This window comes from Chinchilla lanigera, unplaced genomic scaffold (assembly GCF_000276665.1).
Source record: "Chinchilla lanigera isolate Chin_1 unplaced genomic scaffold, ChiLan1.0 scaffold00004, whole genome shotgun sequence".
Taxonomy (NCBI): Eukaryota; Metazoa; Chordata; class Mammalia; order Rodentia; family Chinchillidae; genus Chinchilla; species Chinchilla lanigera.
In genome coordinates, this window is record NW_004955405.1 from 28,327,857 (window position 1) to 28,350,004 (window position 22,148).

General features: G+C 34.6%; 1 protein-coding gene across 2 annotated transcripts in view; it reads right to left on the minus strand.

The window, feature by feature from the left end:
* Window positions 1-7,636: 7,636 nt before the first annotated feature.
* Window positions 7,637-22,148, minus strand: part of Dcn (decorin) — a 36,420-nt gene continuing 21,908 nt past the window's right edge. For both annotated transcript variants that reach the window (XM_005374450.2, XM_005374451.1), the window contains exons 4-8: window positions 19,528-19,741; window positions 18,569-18,682; window positions 14,436-14,529; window positions 11,336-11,474; window positions 7,637-8,397 (exon numbers count right to left, since the gene is read on the minus strand). In XM_005374450.2, the coding sequence (XP_005374507.1) occupies window positions 8,203-8,397; window positions 11,336-11,474; window positions 14,436-14,529; window positions 18,569-18,682; window positions 19,528-19,741 (756 nt within the window). In that variant the 3' untranslated portion in view covers window positions 7,637-8,202. The remainder of the gene's footprint in view (window positions 8,398-11,335; window positions 11,475-14,435; window positions 14,530-18,568; window positions 18,683-19,527; window positions 19,742-22,148) is intronic.

Below are 22,148 nucleotides of genomic sequence, written 5' to 3' on the forward strand. Positions count from 1 at the left end.
AAGAAAGAAAGAAAGAAAGAAGAAAGAAAGAAAGAAAGAAGAAAGACAGTTAATTTTATTTATGACCTTTTGAGTTAAATCTTATGTAGAGTATCCTGCATTGATTGGTGTGAGTAGCCTGTACTGATACCCAATTATACCAGAGCAGTTTATTAAAGAGATTTTCTTCCCTGCTTAAATTGACTTGCTATTTTTGGTTGAAAATCATATGATTGTATTTGTTCAAGCTCATTTCTAAACTATCTCTCGGTTCAGTTGACTTTGATGTCTATCTTTCTGCCAACGTCAAGACGCATTCAAGGAAAGTTTTATAAAATAAGTTCTCAATTATTCTTCTCTTAAATAGGCTTTGATTCTGTTAGGTTGTTTGCATTTTCATTTTGAAAAGCAGCTTACCAAGTTTTGCGTAAAGATTTTGAAGTGGATTGATAACTGGTGGTCAACTTGTAACCCCCAGCTGAACTGAGTAAGCACGGTGCTAGGTGTGGGAGGCCCACCTGGGGACTGTTGCCAGCAGCATAAGAGGCAGAACTGGAGAAGGAGCTAAAAGGCTGTTGGGAGTGGAGAAAGATTATTGGAGATGGTGGAAGCTGTAAGGAGCTGTTGGTTGTGTTGGAGGAGCTTGTCAGGCTGGCTTTCCTGATGAACTTGGCTGTTTCCATTCTCCAAGGAGCTTGAGACCTTGTTGGCACTGAGAACATCTTTGGTTCAATTAAAGGGAGCTCTGGTCCTCACTCTAAGTATCATTTCCTGGCTCCAGAGGGGAACATAGTGCACTGGGGTCTCTGGGAGAAGCTTGCTGCACTAGCTTTCCTGTTGGGAACTCAGCCATCTTGATCATCAGAGGAGCTCAGGACCTCATTGTTGCTGAGGAATGCTGTGGTGCTTTTCAGGGGAGCTCTGCTTCTCACTTTGCATGTCGCTGCCTGGCTCCAGTGCAGATCCCTCAGCCTAGCACAGATCCTTTATCCTCCTGGCACAGTCTCTGTAGATTCTACCACTCACCTTTGGGCCTTCCCAGTGCAGATCCGTGAAAGAGGTCTTCATGAGATATTGTTATGGGCTCTGGGCTTCCAGTGGGATTTGTGGGAAGCATTGTTATGAGCTCCAGGTCTTAAGCTGGACTCATGTAGGTCACAATTGTGGGATCCAGGCACTTACCTGGATTCCTGGTCTATGTTGTGTGGACAGATTTCCTGCACTCTCTTCTATATTGTTCTTTGGGTGACTATTGTAAATAATCATATAAAGTATGTATCCTCTATTATATTGTTTCACCTTGCAAAATAAGCCCCAAACCGTAACAGATTTATTAGCATTTATTAACATTATAATAATTGAATTGTGATTAATGTATAATTCAGTTAGTTCAACAACGTTAATGCTTCAAGTGATGAGCATAGTATGTATAGTGCCATTTTAAGGTTTTACTTTCTATTAGGGTTATTTTTATAATTTTTATGTATATAACCTATATACTACTTAAATATTTTTTGGTCTTTTTTAACACAGGGTTTTGCTGTGCAGTTCAATCCAGTCTTGAACTCACTTCGTAGCCCAGGTTGGTCTCAAACTCACAGTGATCCTCCTGTCTCAGCCTCCTAAGTGCTGGGATTATAGGTGTGCACCACCAAGCCTGGATCTATTTAAAGTTATTCATCAATTTTTAAAGAACTTTGTGATTCTAGACTAAGGGTAATTTCCTTTTAAATGTTATTTTCCAGCTCTTTGCTACTGGTAAGTAATGTGAACTTGTAAAATTCATTTATTAGTTATAACACGTAGTTTCATTAGTTTCAAGACTATAGACATATATTGGTATCATTTTTTTAAATTTTATTTTAATTTTTTTGTTTTTTTCTGGTATCAGGAATCAAACTCATGACCTTGCGCTTGCCAGGCAGGCGTTGTGCTGCTGAACTAAATCCCCAGCCCCTGGTATCATTTTTAAATGAACTCAGTTTCACATTTTTCTCCCCACTCTTCATATTTTCATTTACTTTCCCTTTCCAGTGTATCATCTGGGACTTTCTAGCTAATCTTCAACATAAACATAGCAACCATTTCTGCTACTACTTGATCATAGGAGAAAGTAATTCTACTTTCACATTATTTACTCACAGCTGATAACTGTCCCAAAAGTCTTATGTGGTAAGCACCTTTATTATTATTTCTCACTGCAAGCACAAAGTGCTAAGGCGATGTGTGTAACACTGCACAATTTGTAGAGGCCAAATCCTGACTCAGATTGGTTTGTACACAGTGGTTCCCTCTCATTGACTCCTTTGCACTGCCTCTGCAGAAGTGGGAGCTACAGTTCAGGCTTTCACACAGGCCTGGTACAGCATGCTTGGACCACCAGGCTCTGAGACCTGGGCCTGCACTGGCCACATTACCCAATACCACCCTCTGGGCTGAGCTAGAGGTGCTCGTTTATGATCACTCATGTAGCAAGGCTATGACCGTCTGTTCATGGTAGAATGCATCAATGAGACAATCAAAGAGGGAAAGAGGAGGTGTAGAAGAGATGGTACTGAGAATGTGGGAAAAAACAAAAAAGCTTTTTCCTTCCCCAACTCTGTCATCTTCAGACAAGGCTGATGTCTAGGCTTGTGGTAACAGTCACATATTTATCAAAACCATTCTAAATTATTTCTCATTATCTTTTTCTCATAATATAACCTAATTGCACTGTTACTTGTAAAACTCAAAACTCAATGGGATTACATCAGTGAGCATGCTTATAAACTCAAAGCTGCCACCTAAATTGTAATTACATTTACTGAACAATTTGCAAAATGTATGTAGATCTAGTATTAGTTGGCTATTATCAAGAGCAAGAAAAGGACCAGCTTCATCCTTATTGTACAAATGACAGGATTTCATTCTTTTTATTACTGAATAGTAATCCATCCTCTGTATGTAGGTAAATGCAATTGGAGATCATTATGTTATAGGGATATGAAGAAATACAGTGTAATCTCATGTGTATGTGAATGTAAAAACTAGCCTCATATAAACTGCAAGTAGAGTAGCGTTTACTAGAAGCTGGGAAGATGTGAGAGGGGAAAAGAGACAGAGAGGAGTAAGTTATAGTCAGATAGGATGAAGGCGCTTTGGTGTGCTACTGCACAGTAGGGGTTTCTAGACAATGATTATATACTACGTATACCAAAAAGCTAGGAGAAAGGATTTTGAATTTTTTTAACCATAAAGAAATATGATAAACACTTGAGAAGATAGATCTGTTTAACCTGATTTAAATATTCCACAAAGTATACATGTATTGAAATGTCACATGATACTCCACCCGTAGATACAAATTTTATGTTTTTATGCTTGTATTAAAAATAAGTTATAAAATGAAACAAAAGTTGACTTGCACTAGCAGTCCACAGCTTTTTACATCATTGCCTGATCTCCATTTTTGTCAACGAGTGCCTAAAATACTCTTTCAGAGAAAGAATTTAGAAGTAGATACCAGTACCTGAAGGAAATACATTTTCTGTGTATGGGACTGCAGCTTCTAAGCTTGAGCTAAGTCCAGTGGCCCATTCACAAATACAGTTTTCTCCAATAACTCTATTAGACCTCACCTTAGGGAAATACAACTCTAATGTATTTATCAAGGACATTCAATGAAGCTAGGAAGGAAAAGCTTCTAAAATTCCACCTATCAATCCAGATGGTGTGCGAGGGAGATGAATCTTAGTCAAAAATAACAGGATCCAGAAACATCTGGTCCCATAAGCTTTGTTTATCATTACTGAACTTCAGTAAAAGCCTTATCCTGTGATTTGTAGGTGGCCTGGTATTTGTTACACTGCTCCAGATGTTTTTCCTGAAGTCAGGACAGCCACAGGAAATTTGTTTAGCATTATAATTTTTAATAATGAATAGATATGTAATACTTTTGACTTTCATTTCCTTTCAGAACCATCTTAGATACTGTTTTTATTGATATTTAAGCTTATTGAAATAGTATCTCTTTTATATTCCCACATTATTCACTAGAGGAAAGAAAATATATTTTTTTCTCAGACCTATAGCAGTCATAATGTCCTCAAATGTGGGAATTAATAGAATAAATGAACAAATAGTTAAATTAAATAAGTTTTCATTCTTTCTCCTATGAGCATGTTAAAATTGCAGGTATATAATTCTACCTGATCTTCGCCAAAAGACCTAGAAGATATACAGGTATATAATCCTATGAATACATACACATGGGTGGTTTTCTGAAAAAAAGGAAGAAAAAGAAATTATTTCAAGAAAATATTTATATCAGTACAAGATCAAGTAATCATATGGTTTGTTTACTACTAGTGATCAGCATAGATTATTAAAGAATTGTATGAAAATACTGTTAGGGTCCATGTAAAATTGCAATAGCTTCATGGTTTATATGTATTTCCATGGTTTTCTTGATAAATGTGTTTATTCAGTGTCATTGATATCACCTGGATTTGCAGGAATATGCCTTCTTTAGTATTCAATGCTGTTTATTTTAACTCCCAAACCACTAGCAAATTATCAGTCCCCATTCAGAGCAAGCAACAAGCAAAGCTTTTGTTAATGTAAACTCTTGGGATAAACAAAAACTAGAGTATTCTTATACAAGTTTAAACTCATAGCAAAAAAAAAAAAATGTTTTGAAAAAGAGTAAAATTCTTTCTCAAGAGGTTTTTCTTTCTTGGTGTCATCCAAGAGAGGATTGTTTTGGAAATGCTGACACAATCATAACAAAGGCATCCAGACAGAAACATATACTAAGTTTATTTATCTTAGAAACCACGGGAACATTGCAAAACACCAGAATTGGCCCTGTAAAATGTGTTACTAACATGTACAGTATGATCACTTAGTCTGGATCAAGTCAAGTTGTTTCTGTGCTGATAAAGAAGATACTCAAAGTCTATTCTGGCAGCATTTACAGCCCAACCCCTCAGCCAAACTCCCAAACCCTTCGTCTAGGTTCCTCTTGATAACTCTGTCTGGAAAGGGAGTATGTGTCTCAAAGTGAGCAGATCCAAAACCAGTCTTTCAACGTCTGCATTTTCCATCTTATCTTCCTCGGGCTTTCTCAACTGAACACATGGTGATTTACTTCATCCTTTTGCTGGCTCAGGCCAACAATTTTGGACTCATCTCTGTCTCCATTATTTGTTTCCCGTGCCCCTTCTGAAAGCTCAGCCATCATGCTTTTTCTACATTTGAAACAATTCTGTGCACTAATGCCTTCTCGGGAACTCCATATTCCAAGACAAAGTTACCATCATGATCCTGCTTCCACGTTTCAATAGCAACCTAAATATTCTTGCACAGCCCCTGCCATCCTTCTACAGTTTATGTAGCCAGAGCACAGTTACTCCCCCAAACTTTCCTCAATACCTTTCATCTTGCTCAAGTCAAAGCTCTGCTATCAAGCTGCCTAAAAAGCACTATCAGATTTGCTCTCCACGGCTTCTCAGAACTCATGTAAATCTTGTTTTTCCTTACCTATTTTACTGTCCTCAGATTTTCCCTCTTTGCTGTTAGTGCAGCTTTGCTTGACTTAACTCGCTCCTTTCCATCACTCTGTCTTGGCTCAAACGTCCCTTCTAATGGGAAAATCCTTCTTCAACCATTTTATATAAAACATCAAGTTTCCCAGTGTCTCATTCTTTACTCCTCAGTCCTGCTTCTTAACTGTTTACTGGGTAAGAACAAGACAATAGTCATTATCACCTCTCAGCTGCTAGAGCAGGATCAAACATATAAGAGATCATCAATATCATCAATAAGTATTTGTTGAATTAAGTAATATATGCTGTTAGACTCATCAAACCAGGAGACATTGCTTGAATTGTTTAAATATTTTGAGTGTATTTTTAACTTGATTTGTGTTCCTGTGCTTATTGCTGATGACCTGGAAATATCAACGAGGACCTCACAGTTTATTGGAAAAGGTGTCCTGGGGAGAAAGTCTCCTGGACCCCAGTGCCTAGCATATTGCTGGGTGTTATATCCTCAGAGGGCATCTCACCCAGTCCTTTTCTCATGTCTTACATGGAAGACATATGGCTTTTCCTTTTCTGCAAGGTTATTGAACTTCATGGGAGGTTGTTGTAGTTTGATGGCTGTTTACAATGGTAAGTGATTCTAAAAAGTTTACTGTTTTCCTTTTCTTGATCACACTGCTGCAGTAACTCAGCATCCTATAAATTCCTGTGCTGTGAGATATTAGAGTCTGAAGGAGTCTTGTAAAGAGTCATGCGTTCGTGCAGGGGTGACAGGGACTGGGCCTGGCTAGAGCACTGGATGAATGAGAAACGGCAGGATAAAATGTTCTCAGTTATTTGAGGGATTAGGGGTTTCTTTATTTGCATGAAGATAAAATGATGATATCCTTCATCTATAGCAGTGTTAAAACATTGGAATGAAAGAGTTTCTTGGCCCAGGGTTATAGAAAAGAGAAACAGAAAAAAAATTAAAAACAGATAATGTAAATGATTCACTGAAATAAATGGAGCAGAGGAAAAGCAAAGACTCATTTTCTGTTTAATTTATGTGATAAAAATGACATGGGGACATTCAATGTCAAATCAGTGTGGTCTTTTATGTAAATCACATATAACCTAACAAAAATTTTAATAACATTGAAACAAAAATATATATATTTACAAAGAAAAGAGAAAAATGGATGTCAGTGATTTATTTGAAAATTTGATTTGAATCTCCCTGAAAAGATGTTCAAGATGTAATCCCTACGTACTTGTGAATTGGACTTCATTTGAACATTGGTCTTTGTGGATATAATCACATCAGAGAGGGACCCTGTTAAATAAATGTGAGTCCAAATCCAATGTAGCTACTATACTTTGAGCAGAGAAGGGTAGTCACAGACACATGAGAGAAAAAAGTCACGTGGAGGTGGAGGCAGAGATCTGAGACATCCTGCCATATGACCAGGAAAATCTGGAGATGCAGGCACAACCGGAAGCAAGGATGTGCCCCTCCCTAGGTCTTGGGAAAGAGCATGGCTGTCTGCGTTAGTCAAGTTTCCATCACTGTAATAGCGATACCTGAGACAATGAATTTGTAAAAAGAGAAGTGTTATTTTTGCTCACTGTTTGGCAAACTGTCATGTTTAGATTTATTTTTCTAGGATTTGCAAACATAAAACATCCACCCTTATATATATATATATATATATATATATATATATATACCCATTCTAAAGGTTTCTAAAGGTTTGTTTCTAAGGATAAAGTATTACTCGAAACTCCAAATCAGCCCAACCCCCAGTCTTATTTGTGTACTTTGATAGCAGTTTCTAAACCCTAATGCAAGCTTTGAAAATTCATAAAGCAATTAATGTTTCTAATAGAGCTAGTAATTGTGGAAATGCTCAGGCAAACAGCCTGACTATATTAATAATAATTATAAATTTGATTTAGTAAATTAGTAACTCATCAGAAATAGTATGTTTTAAACTTTATATCCTAACATTGCATGTAAGTGGTATAAGAAATCATATTCAAATATCAAAAACAAGGGCAGAAGAAATACTGATCACCTGAAGATGTGTACTATTGTCAACTCTTTTCAGAAAGTTAAATTTAAGGAATATTTACAATTAAGCTTTTATACAATATCAATTTTGAATGCACTTTTAATTTATTTTTTCGAAATAAAGACATTAGCAAACAGTTTTACATAGCCTGTATTGAATTCACATATTCAAATAAGGCCTTACCAATAATAATGGAGACTAATATGAGCTAGCATTTGACATTTAACTTTACATCACAGGAACTAATTGCCTTATGAATTACAGAAGAATGATATTCTTTTTATTTTGTTCTTTCTAAACAAGATTAAAAGAAAAAAGCTTTAGTAAGTTTTGACATATATATAATTCCTCCAAATTTTTCATTTGGTGAAATAAAGATATCTATAGCTCAATTAACATTAACAGAAACTTTAAAAAAATGATTCCAAAGATGGCAGGCAAATAAATTTTTTTATTGCAGGCAATTACTTGAACTGCATATTTAGCTTTATGTATAATAAATCATGTGGGAAAAACATCCACAATAGAGTTAAGTTTCCAATCTAGCATTCATTCTCTCTCTTTCTTTTATTTTACTTTATTGTTTTTCTTTTAGCAATGACATTAACAGGATTTGGCCAGGTGTTAAAATGAGGGCTTTCTTGGAGTTACTTGTAGTTTCCGAGCTGGATGGCAGAGCGCACGTAGACACATCTGAAGGTGGAGGGCTGGATCTCCCAGTACTGGACGGGGTTGCTGAAGAGACTCACACCTGAATAAGAAGCCTTTTTGGTGTTGTACCCTGGTGGGCAAAAATCATTTGATCCAACTGCAGAAATATTGTTGTTATGAAGGTAGACCACCTGTGACATAAATCAATGGAGAAGGATTATTTTCCCCTACATATATTGACATTCTGCATGTAAACATTATTTTTAGTCTTTGCATTCTTTATTGGGAATATTTTAAGACTTCTCAAATCCAAATTTTATTTCTCTTTTTTCCAAACTTGCTTTTCTCTTCTTTAATCATCACTCCTTTTGTAAACTGCCTGTCAATCATTCCAGACACTCAGATTATACACTTTGATGTGATTGCTGAGTCTTCTCTTACACTCTCTCCAGGATCATCAAATTCTCTTGCTTAGCCATCAAAATGTGCACATAATCCAGTGGGCACCATCATTCCTACTTCAACAACATTGTCCAAGCTGTTGGCCTTGCTTTCTCTTTTATTAAAGTAGCCCTGATTTAGGTATTACAAATTGTGCTGCTGTAAGCATGGATGCACACATACCACTGTGATGTGATGTTTCTAATTCTTCTTGGAAGATAGACAGAGGGAGAATAACTGGGTCGAATGGGACCGCTAATCCTAGTTTAAGGAATCTCCACACTGATTTCCACACTGCTTGTACCAGTTTACATTCCCACCAACAGTGGAGAAGTGTTACTATTTCCCCAGAGCCCTTCCAGAATTTGTTATTAGTTTTGATGATAGCTATTCTTCTGGGATGAGATGGAATCTCAGTGTTGTTTTAATCTGCATTTCTCGAAGGACCAATGATGTTGAATATTTAGTTAAGATAGTTATACAGCTAGTTTCTCTTCGTTCATCAAAAAGAAAGTTTTGTGCTAATATTATTTGAACAAGATATTGTACCTATATCCTGTGCTCTGAATAACTACTATGAAGACAACAATATGCAATGTATTTATTATCTCTCCTACTAATCTATTTTGGGACTCTGTTTTATTGTCATTTTTTTCTTTTTAAAATAAAAATATAAAGTAGCCCTGACTGTGCTTCCTGCTTCCTCCTTTGTCTTTCTTAAATCTTGTTTTAATTCAGCTCCCAGAGCAATTCTTTCAAAACGGAAGCCAAAGCACATCTTCTTTACCCTCCTGTTCTAGTGATTTTCTTTATCATGCATGAATAGCTCAAGTTTGTGGCACTGCCTGCATGTTCTGACATCCTGCTCTGAATCCATCTCACTTTATTGTTCTAACCAACCACCAGCTCATTTGCCGTTCTTCAAATACACAAATAAGTTCCCTCCAAAGTATGTGACACAGGGGCTTTTTCCATCTGGAATAATCTTCTTTCAAGACATCTTCAAGCTATCAAAAATTAATAAAACTACTAACTAAAATAATTGAAAGGTATAATACTGGTATATGGATAGATAAAGCAATTCTATGAACTTCATATATGTACTGACTGATATCTGAGAAATGGAATAAAAAAGGTGAAAATTTTCATTCAGGGATATAAAATCCAAAACAAGACAAGCAAAAATTCAACAGTAATAGACACCTTACTAGTAAAAACAACATGTGGCCTGATTATATCTTTTAAACATCTTGATTTTTAAAACTACCTATTTGTCATTCTACCACCACGTCTCCACTAAAACAGAACCAGTGTTCAAAAAGCATATTTTAGGTTTCTTGAAAATCTAGTTAGTGTAAATTGTGCTAAGTCAATTTAACTAAAAAGTTTTGACAAACTCAACAACAAAAAATGATTAGTGTCTGCTACATTATTGCCAGCATAGTAAAAGATAAACTTCTCTTAAAAGGAAAATTTAGATTACCAAAATGACAAGTTTACAAAATATTGTTTCTTAATCACCTTTATCAAAGAAGTATTTCTGAAAAAAAAAATGTTAAATATTCCTTTCTGAAAAAACAAATGTTAACTATTCCTTTCAAAAAGCTGAAAGTTTGATAAAATAAGAACATATGTGTGGTCTGTAAAATTATGCTAGGAATTTTTTCTTTAAAAAAGAGTCATTTGAGGGGCTGGGGATTTAGCTCAGTGGCAAAGCGCCTTCCTGGCAAGCGCAAGGTCATGAGTTCGGTTCCCTGTACCGGAGAAAAACCAAAAAAAAAAAAAAAAAGAAAGAGTCATTTGAATAACATTTTCTCAAAGTAAAAAGAGAAGTCTTTTATTATTATACTGGGAAGTATCATTACAGTGTAAACTAAGAATCATTTATTTCATGGTCCATTTCAATCCGCAAATCATTATTACTACAGTGGACCTCTGACCACTAACTCCATATTCTTATTAATTCCTATAATTTGATAATTTATACTACTTCAGGCATACTAATAGCTCAACACTCTCTTTTAAGCTCTCTGGTATCTGCTGAGGTTAAAAGTTAAAACTATTATTTTACTCCACAGCAATGCATCACAGATTACATTTTCTGCACAGGTATTTTTTACTTTGATACATTATTTGTAATTACTGTGTTTCAGAAATGTTATTGACAGCAAACAATCCATTACTGATTTTAAAAGTTAATAATTTATTATTTCATAAAATGAGAATAAATATTTATGTAGAAATAGTAAAAATTCTTTTTGAGCAGTGGATTAAAACTTGTATCTTCTGAAAACATACATACTAAACTCAGTATGCTGGTATTATCTGATGAACCTTAGGGGGAAATTAGATTATGAGAAAGGAACCTTCTAGAATGGTATTCATGTCTTTCTAAGAAAAAACCAGAGAGCTAGCTCACTCTCTGCTAGGTGAAGACAAAATATGATGCTTGCATCTGCATCCTGGAAGACAGCACTCATTAGAATTTGGCCAGACTAATACCCCAATCGCAGATTTCCAGCCTCTAGAACGCTTATGCCATCCACTTTTTTAGTATTTTGTTAGAGCAGCCTAGCTGACTCTTAACACCACAAAATCTTCCAAGCACATCCTGTTGCCTCCTAGCATCCTGGTAGGGAGGGTTTACCCTGTAGACATTTCTCACAACAAGTAATGTTTTTGCGTTACCTGGATGTACTTGTGCTCCGCTAGCCCACCAGGGACCTTGATAAGCTTGTTGTTGTCCAAGTGAAGCTCCCTCAGATGGGGAGTGTTGGCCAGAGAACCATTGTCCACAGCAGAGATGCTATTGAAGCTCAGCCCCAACCTGCAAGATCAAACAGAAATGGAGGTCTATACCATACACCAAAGCCTTCTTTATAGATCTGTGCTATTAAGGAAGTGGCTAAAAAAGGACATTTCTCTGTTTTGCACATACTATTCCAACTGCTTAGAGTGCTTTCCCAGTATCTCTGAGCCTCAGCAAAGCCTCCCTGTTCTTAGGATCTCGACTGAGTACCAACTTCTTGGAGATTCTTCTGATGAAAGACGGATGAGAAACAGTAGTAAATGCTCCATAGCATCCTGTAGTCACTTCTTGCTAAATGAAAGGCTGTGTATTTCTCCCCTTTGGACAAGTGCCTCCCATGTGGTACATCCAGTATTCACATAGCATTTGGCGTGCTCGCTGAATGGCTTCTGAAACTGGTCTTCATGTGTAAGGTATATAATCAATTCATCTGACCCAGAGTTAGAAAAAGTGGCAGCATCTTTTCAGTTGGTTTGGAGATGAAGCAACTGTGCGCTTATCAGTTTATTCACACAAAATAAAAGCTGTAGTATTCTATAATGTCAATGTACCTACTTTTTAGAAATGTTAATAAAAGTAGCACATGGCATTATTTTAAAGAGTGCCTTGGTGACCATCTAACCATCACTTTCAGGATGTGCGTGGGCCAGCAACTCTGCTTCTGACTCAGATCTCCACTTAGGTTCTTTATCTCTTGTCCCTTTCTCATTTACTCATACAAGACCTTCAAGTTTAATGAACTCAAACTTCTAGTGTATTTTTTTTAACTTAAATTCATAACATCTGAGGGATCTTGCTGCTTCCAGGGCCAGGAGAAGGTGACTTGCATTCATAATTAGTGTGGTCAACATTCTAGGGATGAAACAATCAAGAATAAAGTGATTTCAATCCAAAAGGCAGAAAGGAGTAACAGGTATGAGGTCACAGAATAGTGACAAAGAGACAGAAGAGTTGGAAGGAAAGGAAGTGGAGGAGTTTATCAAGTTCCTTCAAATGCTAGAGATCTGGATGCTTTGTATAGGACGATTCGCCCTAGTCTTTGATCTTTGAGCCCTTCTAAAATTTAAATGCTGATTTAAGAAGCTTTTTTTAGTTTTAATTTTGCTTGATTCAAAATAAGGGAGATTAATGTTTATTACCTTTGTGGTATAAATAGAACAATTGGACTATTTTAGTTATTGACTATGAACCCGGCTTCTTGGCTTGGAACTTTTTATTTTATCCTCAAACTTAAACATTGATGTCTTGTTCCGGTATTTATTTTCCTATGTCATAATGGCATCTCCTATATGCTATAGCATTCCAGGTCACAATACTCTGTTTGGATATGGCATGCTTAATAAAATACAATATTTCTAATGAGCTATAAAATGGAACTGTTTATTTTTCATCGATTTTTATAAATTGAATAAAAAATTTTGGGGGAACAAAATATATATGTGATATTACTCTGGGCATTAAAATGGGCAGTGATCGCATAGCTCAGAAACCATGATGTTTATTATGAAGTAGTATTTCGCCTACTAAAAGAGATAATGACATACATATATAACACATATCTATGTTTATATCACATAAATATTGTTTTATACTTCTGAAGTGACACATAGACTATTTTGTCCCAACCTGTTTATAAAAGTGAATTGGAATAGTTCTCCTGAAACAATATTCAGTGGCTGCTTCATTTTTTTTCCTTTTCTTTTCTCTCCTTTTCTTCTTTTTCCTATTCTTTCTTTCTTTTTTCTTCTTTCTTTCTTTCTTTCTTTCTTTCTTTCTTTCTTTCTTTCTTTCCTTCTTTCTTTCTTTCTGTGTGTCTTTCTCTCTTTCTCTCTGTCTCTCACTCCCTCTCTCTTCTTTTCTTTCTGTCTTTCTTTCTTGTTTAGTCAGAGCTGGGTACTAAAGGTAGAGCTGGGGCCTTTGCTTTGAGCTGCATTCCCAGCCACTTTTATTAATTTTTAATTTTGAGACAAGGGCTTACCACTGCCATTAAGATTGCATTCTATATTAAAGACAGTAGTTAAAATATCGTACAAGAAGCATTCCTTGTCATATGAGACTCGAGAGTGACATACTGCAGCTACAGCCACCTCTATAAGCCTTTTCAGTCTTTGCTATCCACGCGGTCACTGCTGACTATCCACAGAGCTGGGAAAAGCCGCACTGTGTACAACCCTTTGGTGTTACTATTTCTGAGATATACAAGCATACACTTTATATTTATTTATCTTTCACAAAATTTACAAATAAAACCAGAAGAGAGTCAACTTGGCTTCATTACACAGTAGGAACATTCTGTGTAACAGCATTCAGCAATGCACACATAATCAAGAATAGAGCATTCTTTGAACTGAAAACTTTTGCGATCATTTTCCTCTTTTCATTACTTAGCCAGACTGCAAATGCAGAGAAATGGATGCTAGATCAGGAAGCAGGCACAACCGATCATTTCTGAAGAGGAAATGTTAAGAAGGACCACAAAAGACTCATATTATTTGTTGTTTTAATAAATGTACATATGTTTGGTTTTTTTTTACCTGCTTCAGAGGAGAAGTGGTTTGAGAATTTCATCACATTTATTCTCATGTTAATTTGTGGGCTGTCCAAAATTTTTATATTCTAGTCTTAATTTTAAAGTATTTTCAAATTTGAGACACTGTTATATAATTTTTCAGCCTTCTGTTTGATGCTGTTAGATTATGTTGAATTAATATATTAAATTCGAACCGGATTTGATCAGAAATCTTGTACTTCAGTTCTGAAAAAAATATATTCTCAAAATATGAGGCTAATATTGGGCTTAAAGTAGCTATACTCTTTCACTGACTTTTCAAGAAATTTTCAGGTAAATTGAATTTTGGGATGGTTATAAACAATAGTGAATGCTAAATATAAAAAAAATCATGGTTCGAATTATGAGCATTTAGGTACTAGTATACCTAGCCATTGTTCTGATAGAAATGAATGAAATAATATTATTACTTAGCCAAATTGTTCAGTCCTTTCAGGCTAGATGCATCCACTTTGCTGATTTTGTTTCCGTCAAGATGTAATTCAGTCAGGGAAGGAGGGAGACCTGTAATGTTGAAACACAAGATGTTGCATTAGCAAATAAACTTTATACCTACAGGATATGGAAAATGTTAATGAGATCATACGCCATAAATTTTCTCAAAGACAGAGAATTTCAAAGAATCATTTTTTATTTTAATGTTTTCTACATTCCTTTTATAGTAATGTTTGTGTTTAAAAGTAAATCATGAACTATGTTCACAGTTTAACAAATTTTTGTCCTCACAGTGGGAGACCTGAAGTACAAAACTGGATCTTGGAGCTGGGGATTTAGCTCAGCGGCACAGCACCTGCCTGGCAAGCGCAAGGTCGTGAGTTCGATTCCCAGTACTGAAGAAAAACCAAAAAAAAAAAAAAATGGATGTCATTATTAATTTTCACCATTGTTCATGGGATAATACTGCCCTGATAAACCATGCTATATAAGGAGCACTTAAGTATAATGGAATGATTATGTACATAATTTAAATTAATGTGTAAACTCAACCAAGCATTTAATCCATAAGAATCATGAATAACGAACTACACTGTCATGAATAACGAACTGCTACACTATGTTGCCCTAGACTAATCTGCTTTTTCAAAAAATGATCAAGTGTATCTGTCACGTGACTGTGGAGAAAGGGCTAAAGCTCAATTGGACCTATTAAATCAAGGCTGTTTCTTTATGAGGAGTCCGGCGGCCTGCAATCAAGTGATTGGCCATATGTAGAGAACCTGGGGAAGTGATTTTAAATCCACTAAGTCTCTGGAGAGTACTTTTCAACTATCTGTGATTTCCAATGATTTAGTATTATAAATATAAAAGTTAAATATTTTATTTTCATTTCCTTCTCCTATCTGTGGATGCATTATGTTTCTTTTTATAGCTTTTCAAACAGCACATTGTTCCACATAAAAGAATAACAACAACTGCAAAGAAAATAGCAAGTCCAATGTGTACAGAGCTAAAATGTGAGTGGAAGAAAATTTTACTTATTTGTCTAGAAAGATACAGAATTGGAAAACAAAGGTCACATTTGGTGTGAAATATTTACTATCTCCCTGAATTTTGCTAATTTACTGAAATACATTTGGCTATTTTTTAATGAAAATTATTATAACTCTTTACGGTAGTATGGTTTCTGTATAAAATGTTAGGGAAATAAACTTCTACTTATTAAATGTGTATGGTGTACAAAATAATCTTAGCTCATTTCCTAGTCAATTCCACTAATTGTCTCAATGCATAAATTATTGATAATTCTTAGGTAAGGACAAAGCAACTCAAAGTTACACATTTTATAGTTTATCTATCTCAAGTGTGCTGTATTCCCGGATTTCCAAAGGAAGTTAAAATAGCAAGTTCTTAACTGAAGGAAATGAAGTGACAATTATAATTTTCTTATGAATAAATATCAGAAAACTAAAATCATTTGAAACATAAATCATTTCAATAATTGTATTTCTCCTTCCAATAAATGAATATGAATTTTAAAATATTCCTATTGTGAAGCATATGTGTATATAACAAAGCAAATTGCATGTACAATCTTTCTTTCCTCTCATCATGGAAAAGAATTTTAAATGACTGTGTTTAATATACCAATTATAATCACATTTATCAGCGTTTACTATTTTCTAAGTGTTTTTCCTTCTGAAGCATTAGTTTCCAAAAGTTAAAGTTACAACTAAGAGAAAATTTGACTATGGTATTATATTTTCTCTGTCCAGTAGCATAGAGATAAGCAACTTTATCTTCATTACCCTAAGCTATTCTGGTATTTGGCTAAAGAAACTATTCTTTGGTTATTTTTATGTATTTTTCCTCTCCTCTTCCTTTTGCAGAGATAAAAAATATGAGGATTACTTTAGGTAGTGTGTATATAATGTAATCCTTACATCTAATGATCCTCACAATGATTATGGAACACAGGTGTTATTTTTAATCCCCATTTTACAATTAATAAAACTGATGTTTTAAAGATATGAATACTTAGTTTAAAGTCAAAGAACAAACAAGTTTCACTAAGTTGGTCTAATTCAAAACTACGACTTGTGTTTCCTTTCCTTTCCCATGGGTGATGGAGGAAAATGTGAGCAGGGTGATGGTGATGTGCAGTATAAGAGCCCTAGATTAAGAGCTATTCACCCATTTGAAAAGCCAGAAATAATGAGAAAATAGTGTCTAGAATACAAAGAAGACATAAGAAAGCTAAAGCAATAGATTGCTCAGTGATAAAATGTTTACCTGAGGGATATTTTCAGGATGCACTACAAAGGATAGCAAAGTCAAAGACTTTTTTATACGCATGTGTGTGTGTGCACAGATACATACACATGCATAATACTTCATATCTGCGTACATCCTATATATATCTACATATTACTTTTCTGCACATGTATATCTATATATGTACATGTGAATATATTTATAACTGTGCCCCTCAGAATCTATGAAGATTGATTCAAGCCCTCCACAAATACCAAAGTGTGCCAATAATCAGGTTCATTATATAAAAAGGTGTAGCATTTTCATAACTTACATACATTCTCCTATTTTTTTAAACATTTCTAGATTAGTATTTCTGATACAAAGGAATGGTATATAGAAAGTTGTTACACTCTACTGTTTAGAGAAGGAATCCATATTCTATATGGATGCAATGTATTTCAAATATTTTTGATCCACAGCTGGTTGAATCTGTGGATATGGAGGGAAAATATATATATATAATATACTTATCTAATATATCATATATGCATAATATATAAGTATTTAAAATAGTATAATATGTAAATTATAATGAAAATATTTAAAAGATTGTTATATACAACAAAATGGGAACTTATAATAAAAATGCCTTTTATACTATAAATCAACATCTATCAATCTGTCTGTTCATCCAGTTATAATCTGCCCATGCCTGTATTTATGTTTAGAGGACCAAAAGAATGCTCCACACCTAAAGATGATGATACAGGTTAGGGGCAGTAAAAAACATGATCTTTCTGTAATATCACAGTAAAGGAAAACACGTTTTCTATGAATAAGTATCTACATCTAGTACCTAGTCCAAGAACCAAGAGAGTGAGTTGAGGAAGGTAAGAAAGGGACAGAGTCAGGAGGAAACTCAAGAATGTAGAGGAACGTTTGTGATACTAAAAACATGACGTAGAGAAAATGTTCAAGTCATAGGTACTTTTCTGTGGCTAGGGCCTTTTCTCACTAGCAGAATCTGTCTTAGGCGCTTCTCTTGGGCATCTATTAAACTAGAACTGAGTGGTGCCGCTGCCTACTCTTCCAGGTTTGCTCTCAGCAGTAGGTAGGATCTCCATTCATTTTCTGTGTCAACTGTTCTGTACATTATCTAAGCCTAGTGAGTGTTCAAAGTATTTTAAAGAATAACAACAAAAAATATAATCCCTAGCTACATGTCAGATATTCTTTCAAATAGCTATTTAATTTTAAAACAACCCAACAAGGTGGATATTCTTCTCACTTTACTGATAAGGGAATTGAGGAAAAAGGATGTTGGGCCCAACTATTAACGAGTTGAACAATAGACTTCAAAAATCTATACTCCTTAAGATGCACAACCATCATTATTAAACAAAATTAAGTGGGTCCCCTTATTTAACATTAGTAATTCATTAAACATTGATGACTGAAATGCCCAAAAACAAAAGAAATCCTTAAGGGAGGGAAATTAAACAGAAAAATTGGCTGAATTTCAGAAGTACTTCCATTTTCTTTAACAGAGAACCAAACCAATTTTTTAAAATTAGCTATATCTTTTGTTTGTGCTATGATCCTTAATATAAAGTCAGTTTACGAAAGCTTCAACTTAGAGGGAAATTCACAGAAACCTGTTTATCTTTTCTGTAAACCAGATGACCTGATGATTAACTGAGCTCAATTTAAGCACTTCCAGGTATGGAGAATTTACTAGAAAGAAGATTGGCTTCTTGGATCACAATGTAAAATTCAACAACCACTTTTTTAAAATGTCAAAATCTTTGAATGTAGATTTTTCAAAATGTTTTGGAGAAAGTTCTATCACCTTGAGGGATGGAGGTTATGTTGGTGTCGGCAATGCGGATGTAAGAGAGCCTCTTCATTCCCTGGAAGGCTCCGTTTTCAATTCCAGAGCTCTTCAGTGGATTTGTGCCCAGTTCTACAAATGCAGAATAAGCAAAGAATTTAGAGAAGAGATTAAGGAATTATAACTCAGAGTAGTGTCTGTTTCAACAAAGATTCTAGAAAGAATTTTATATCAGTAACATCTTGACTAAAAAAAACACAAGAAATTGAAAAGGCATGGTCTTTAGAACCGCAAAAAACAAAAATTAGAAAGCTAAAAAAAAACTTTATGAAAAAATAGCATTATTTAAGGATTGCAGAGAAAGCACTTAATACTAAAGCAAGTGCTGTTGTTTCAAAATAGAAATTATGGCTGGGTGTATAGCTCAGTGGGAAGGCCCTGGGTTCAATTCACAGTACTGCAATTTTAAAAAAAAGAAAATTTTAAAACAAGTGTCTGTAAATCAGACCTGTGCTACTACTATCCTAAGAAATTTCAAATGCTGTTAAAGAATTTCAATATAGTATCTTGTAAGCCACATATAAAATTATATTTTTAACACACATATGACAAAACTATAACACATTTTTAAAGCAAATGGTTTATGTGTTTTCAGAACACACACAAAAATCCCAACTGTGAACAAGGATCCCCAAATATCACCAATAAAGCACTATTTCTTATGGGGCGTATGCTGGGTAGGGTAACCACAGTCCTCCAGCCTTCTCCACGTTCTCAGATCCTCAAGGTCAAGGAATAAAAACATCCTTGTAAGACACACATTGAATCTCCCATTTCTCCTGGTCCTATTACTACATTTCGTATGGAGTCTGGGTGTAAAGGTTAGAGCTTGTTTACATTCCTGCAGCTAAAGATTACTTCAAATCTCTTACATTGAACCTTGAGTGTTGTTCTTCAAGTAATAAGATTATAAATACCTATGACAATCATCTGATTCAATCCATTGAATACTGATTTCCGCACTTTGGTGATCTCGTTCTCATGGGCACGAAGCTCCTGAAGAGTTTTGGGCATTTTTTCTGGCAATTCCTTCAGGTGATTCTTGGACAGATAAAGTCGTTCCAATTTCACCAAAGGTGAAAATGCTCCAGAGCTTATTTTGCTAATTTTGTTGTTAACAAGAATCAATGCCTGCAGATGGCAAACAAACAAAAAATTCCCTTTAGAAGTATAAAATCTTCTGCATGGATCTTCATAAATGTGCATATATAGAGAGGGGAGAGAGAAAGAGAAAGAGTATGGATTCATTCTATTCATGGAGCCAACAGAAAAAGCCTGGAAGATACCAAGAAATTTTTTTAAAACTTAAGCAAATGTAATTCATTTACTTTATGCATATGATATTTATATATACTTCTTAAAATATTGTTAATAATTGAATAACTATAATGACCCAAGATTCCTACAATCAGTGTCACACACATCCTTCTGGTAGTTTGCTTTTCAACCTAAAGGTCCATCTCTACTGACTATTGTTACAAATTCCTGTACAGAAATGGGCAATGCTAATGTACACTATCACCAGCAATGCAAGAGACTAAAATTTCACTGTAACTGCATAAAAACTACTCTGTAGTTTATACTGATTGTGTTCTAACTCACTGCTTTACTTTGGCTATCCCTGTCAGTCAAAAGATGAAACTAATTTTCTTTTGTTTCTTACTATTTATTTCCTGTAATCTTTTTTTAAGGAGAGATTCCTCAGTGACATATTCTGTCTCTCTCTCTCTCTCTCTCTCTTGCTGTCAGACAGGGTTGAGACGTTTCATTAAATAGTTTAAGCTGGCTTTGAACTGATGATCTTCCTGCCTCAGCCTCTCAAGTACTGGGATTATAGGAATGTACTACTAGGCTTGGTATCCCAGGATATTTATTTTATTAAATTTTCATATATTTTAATAACTGATCCACAGAATGTAGTGAGTATGACATAAAGAACCTTATCATATTTTCTTTTGACTTTTCATCTGCCTTTTTTTTAATAAGAAGAAGTTTTACATGACAAACATATTAATGATTTTAGTAATTCTTTGATTTTTGTTTGTACATTCTTCTAATATGATGACTTGCCTTTAATTCACTATTATTATAGCTGTAGATATTGCTAATGTACTTGTGAACTTATACTATTTTTTTTTTTTTTTTTTTTTTTTTTCTCCGGTACCAGGAACCGAACCCACGACCTTGCGCTTGCCAGGCAGGCGCTTTTGCCGCTGAGCTAAATCCCCAGCCCTGTACTTGTGAACTTATTTATTCCATTCCAGCAATCCTTATATTCTAAAAATACACATATTCTTATTTTATCAGCTATTCTAAAGAACTGTGCAAAATTTTATCAAGGCCTAAGAAAATAGCACTTTAAATTTTATGTTTTTCACAATTTTGCTTATATGATAATGTAGAGAAGAAAAATGAATTAAATTCATCGAATATGAGGCTTTTCAGATTCATAAACACAAGAATCCACATTTATTCTTGTGTAGTTCATTTAATGCATTAAAATTGATTAAGAATACATAATCTTTTAACTAATTCAAAATGATGCATTGTTGGATTAATCTAAAATTCTAAAAGATTCCAATAAATATTTTTTTTAAATTACAAAAAAAACTTACGGGACTTAAGGAAATTGATATTAACAAGCAAAACATGGGCTGGGGATTTAGCTCAGCGGCAAAAGCGCCTGCCTGGCAAGCGCAAGGTCGTGAGTTCGGTTCTCGGTACCGGAGAAAAACCAAAAAAAAAAAAAACCAAAAAAAAAAAAAAAAAAAACAAGCAAAACATTAGAGAAATTACTAAAAACCAGAGCCAGAAGAGTGAAGACTGACCTGCATCTAGCAGCTTTCTACAAACACAAAATGACAAAAAATTAATGCAAAATGCAAAAGAGGTTTTCAACTGTCACCTGTGGAGCAAAATTTTGAAACTTTGATCTACTTAAATACATGAAACATGAACTGAAAAATCTGTTTTTTTAATAGATGTTGAACTCCTTTTTAACATGTACATTTTCTCCAAAGCCTCTTATGTGCAGTTTATACTATACCAGGTATTATTCCAATAGGGTGTTTTAGTCACATATGTATAGGCAATTATTAATGCAAATGTCTGGTCCTGACTTGCTGCATTCAAACTCTGGCTGTTATCTGCTATGTGAGTATGAGCATGTACCTTCACTGTTCCTGCATTTCCTTGTCTATATAAAGGGGATACTGAGTGTCTTCCTGCCTAAGAATAATACTAATTCTAAAGATCAAGAAAATTAATGCATTTAAAATACTAAGAACTGTGCTTCGTATATAGAAACTGCTAAGCAAGTATTTGTTATTATTCAGTTATTGACAATTTTTGTTAACTTTTAATTTTAAAAAATCTTTCCGAACTAGATTTATTAAGCTTTAATGGAAAAGAAAAATATTGAAAGTTAGCATTATCACACTTCTTTTTCAATTATATTATAAACAATTACAGTTTCCCCATTCATTATAAATTTAAACCTATTCATATACAACTACTCACATGGAGCAGTGGCATAAAT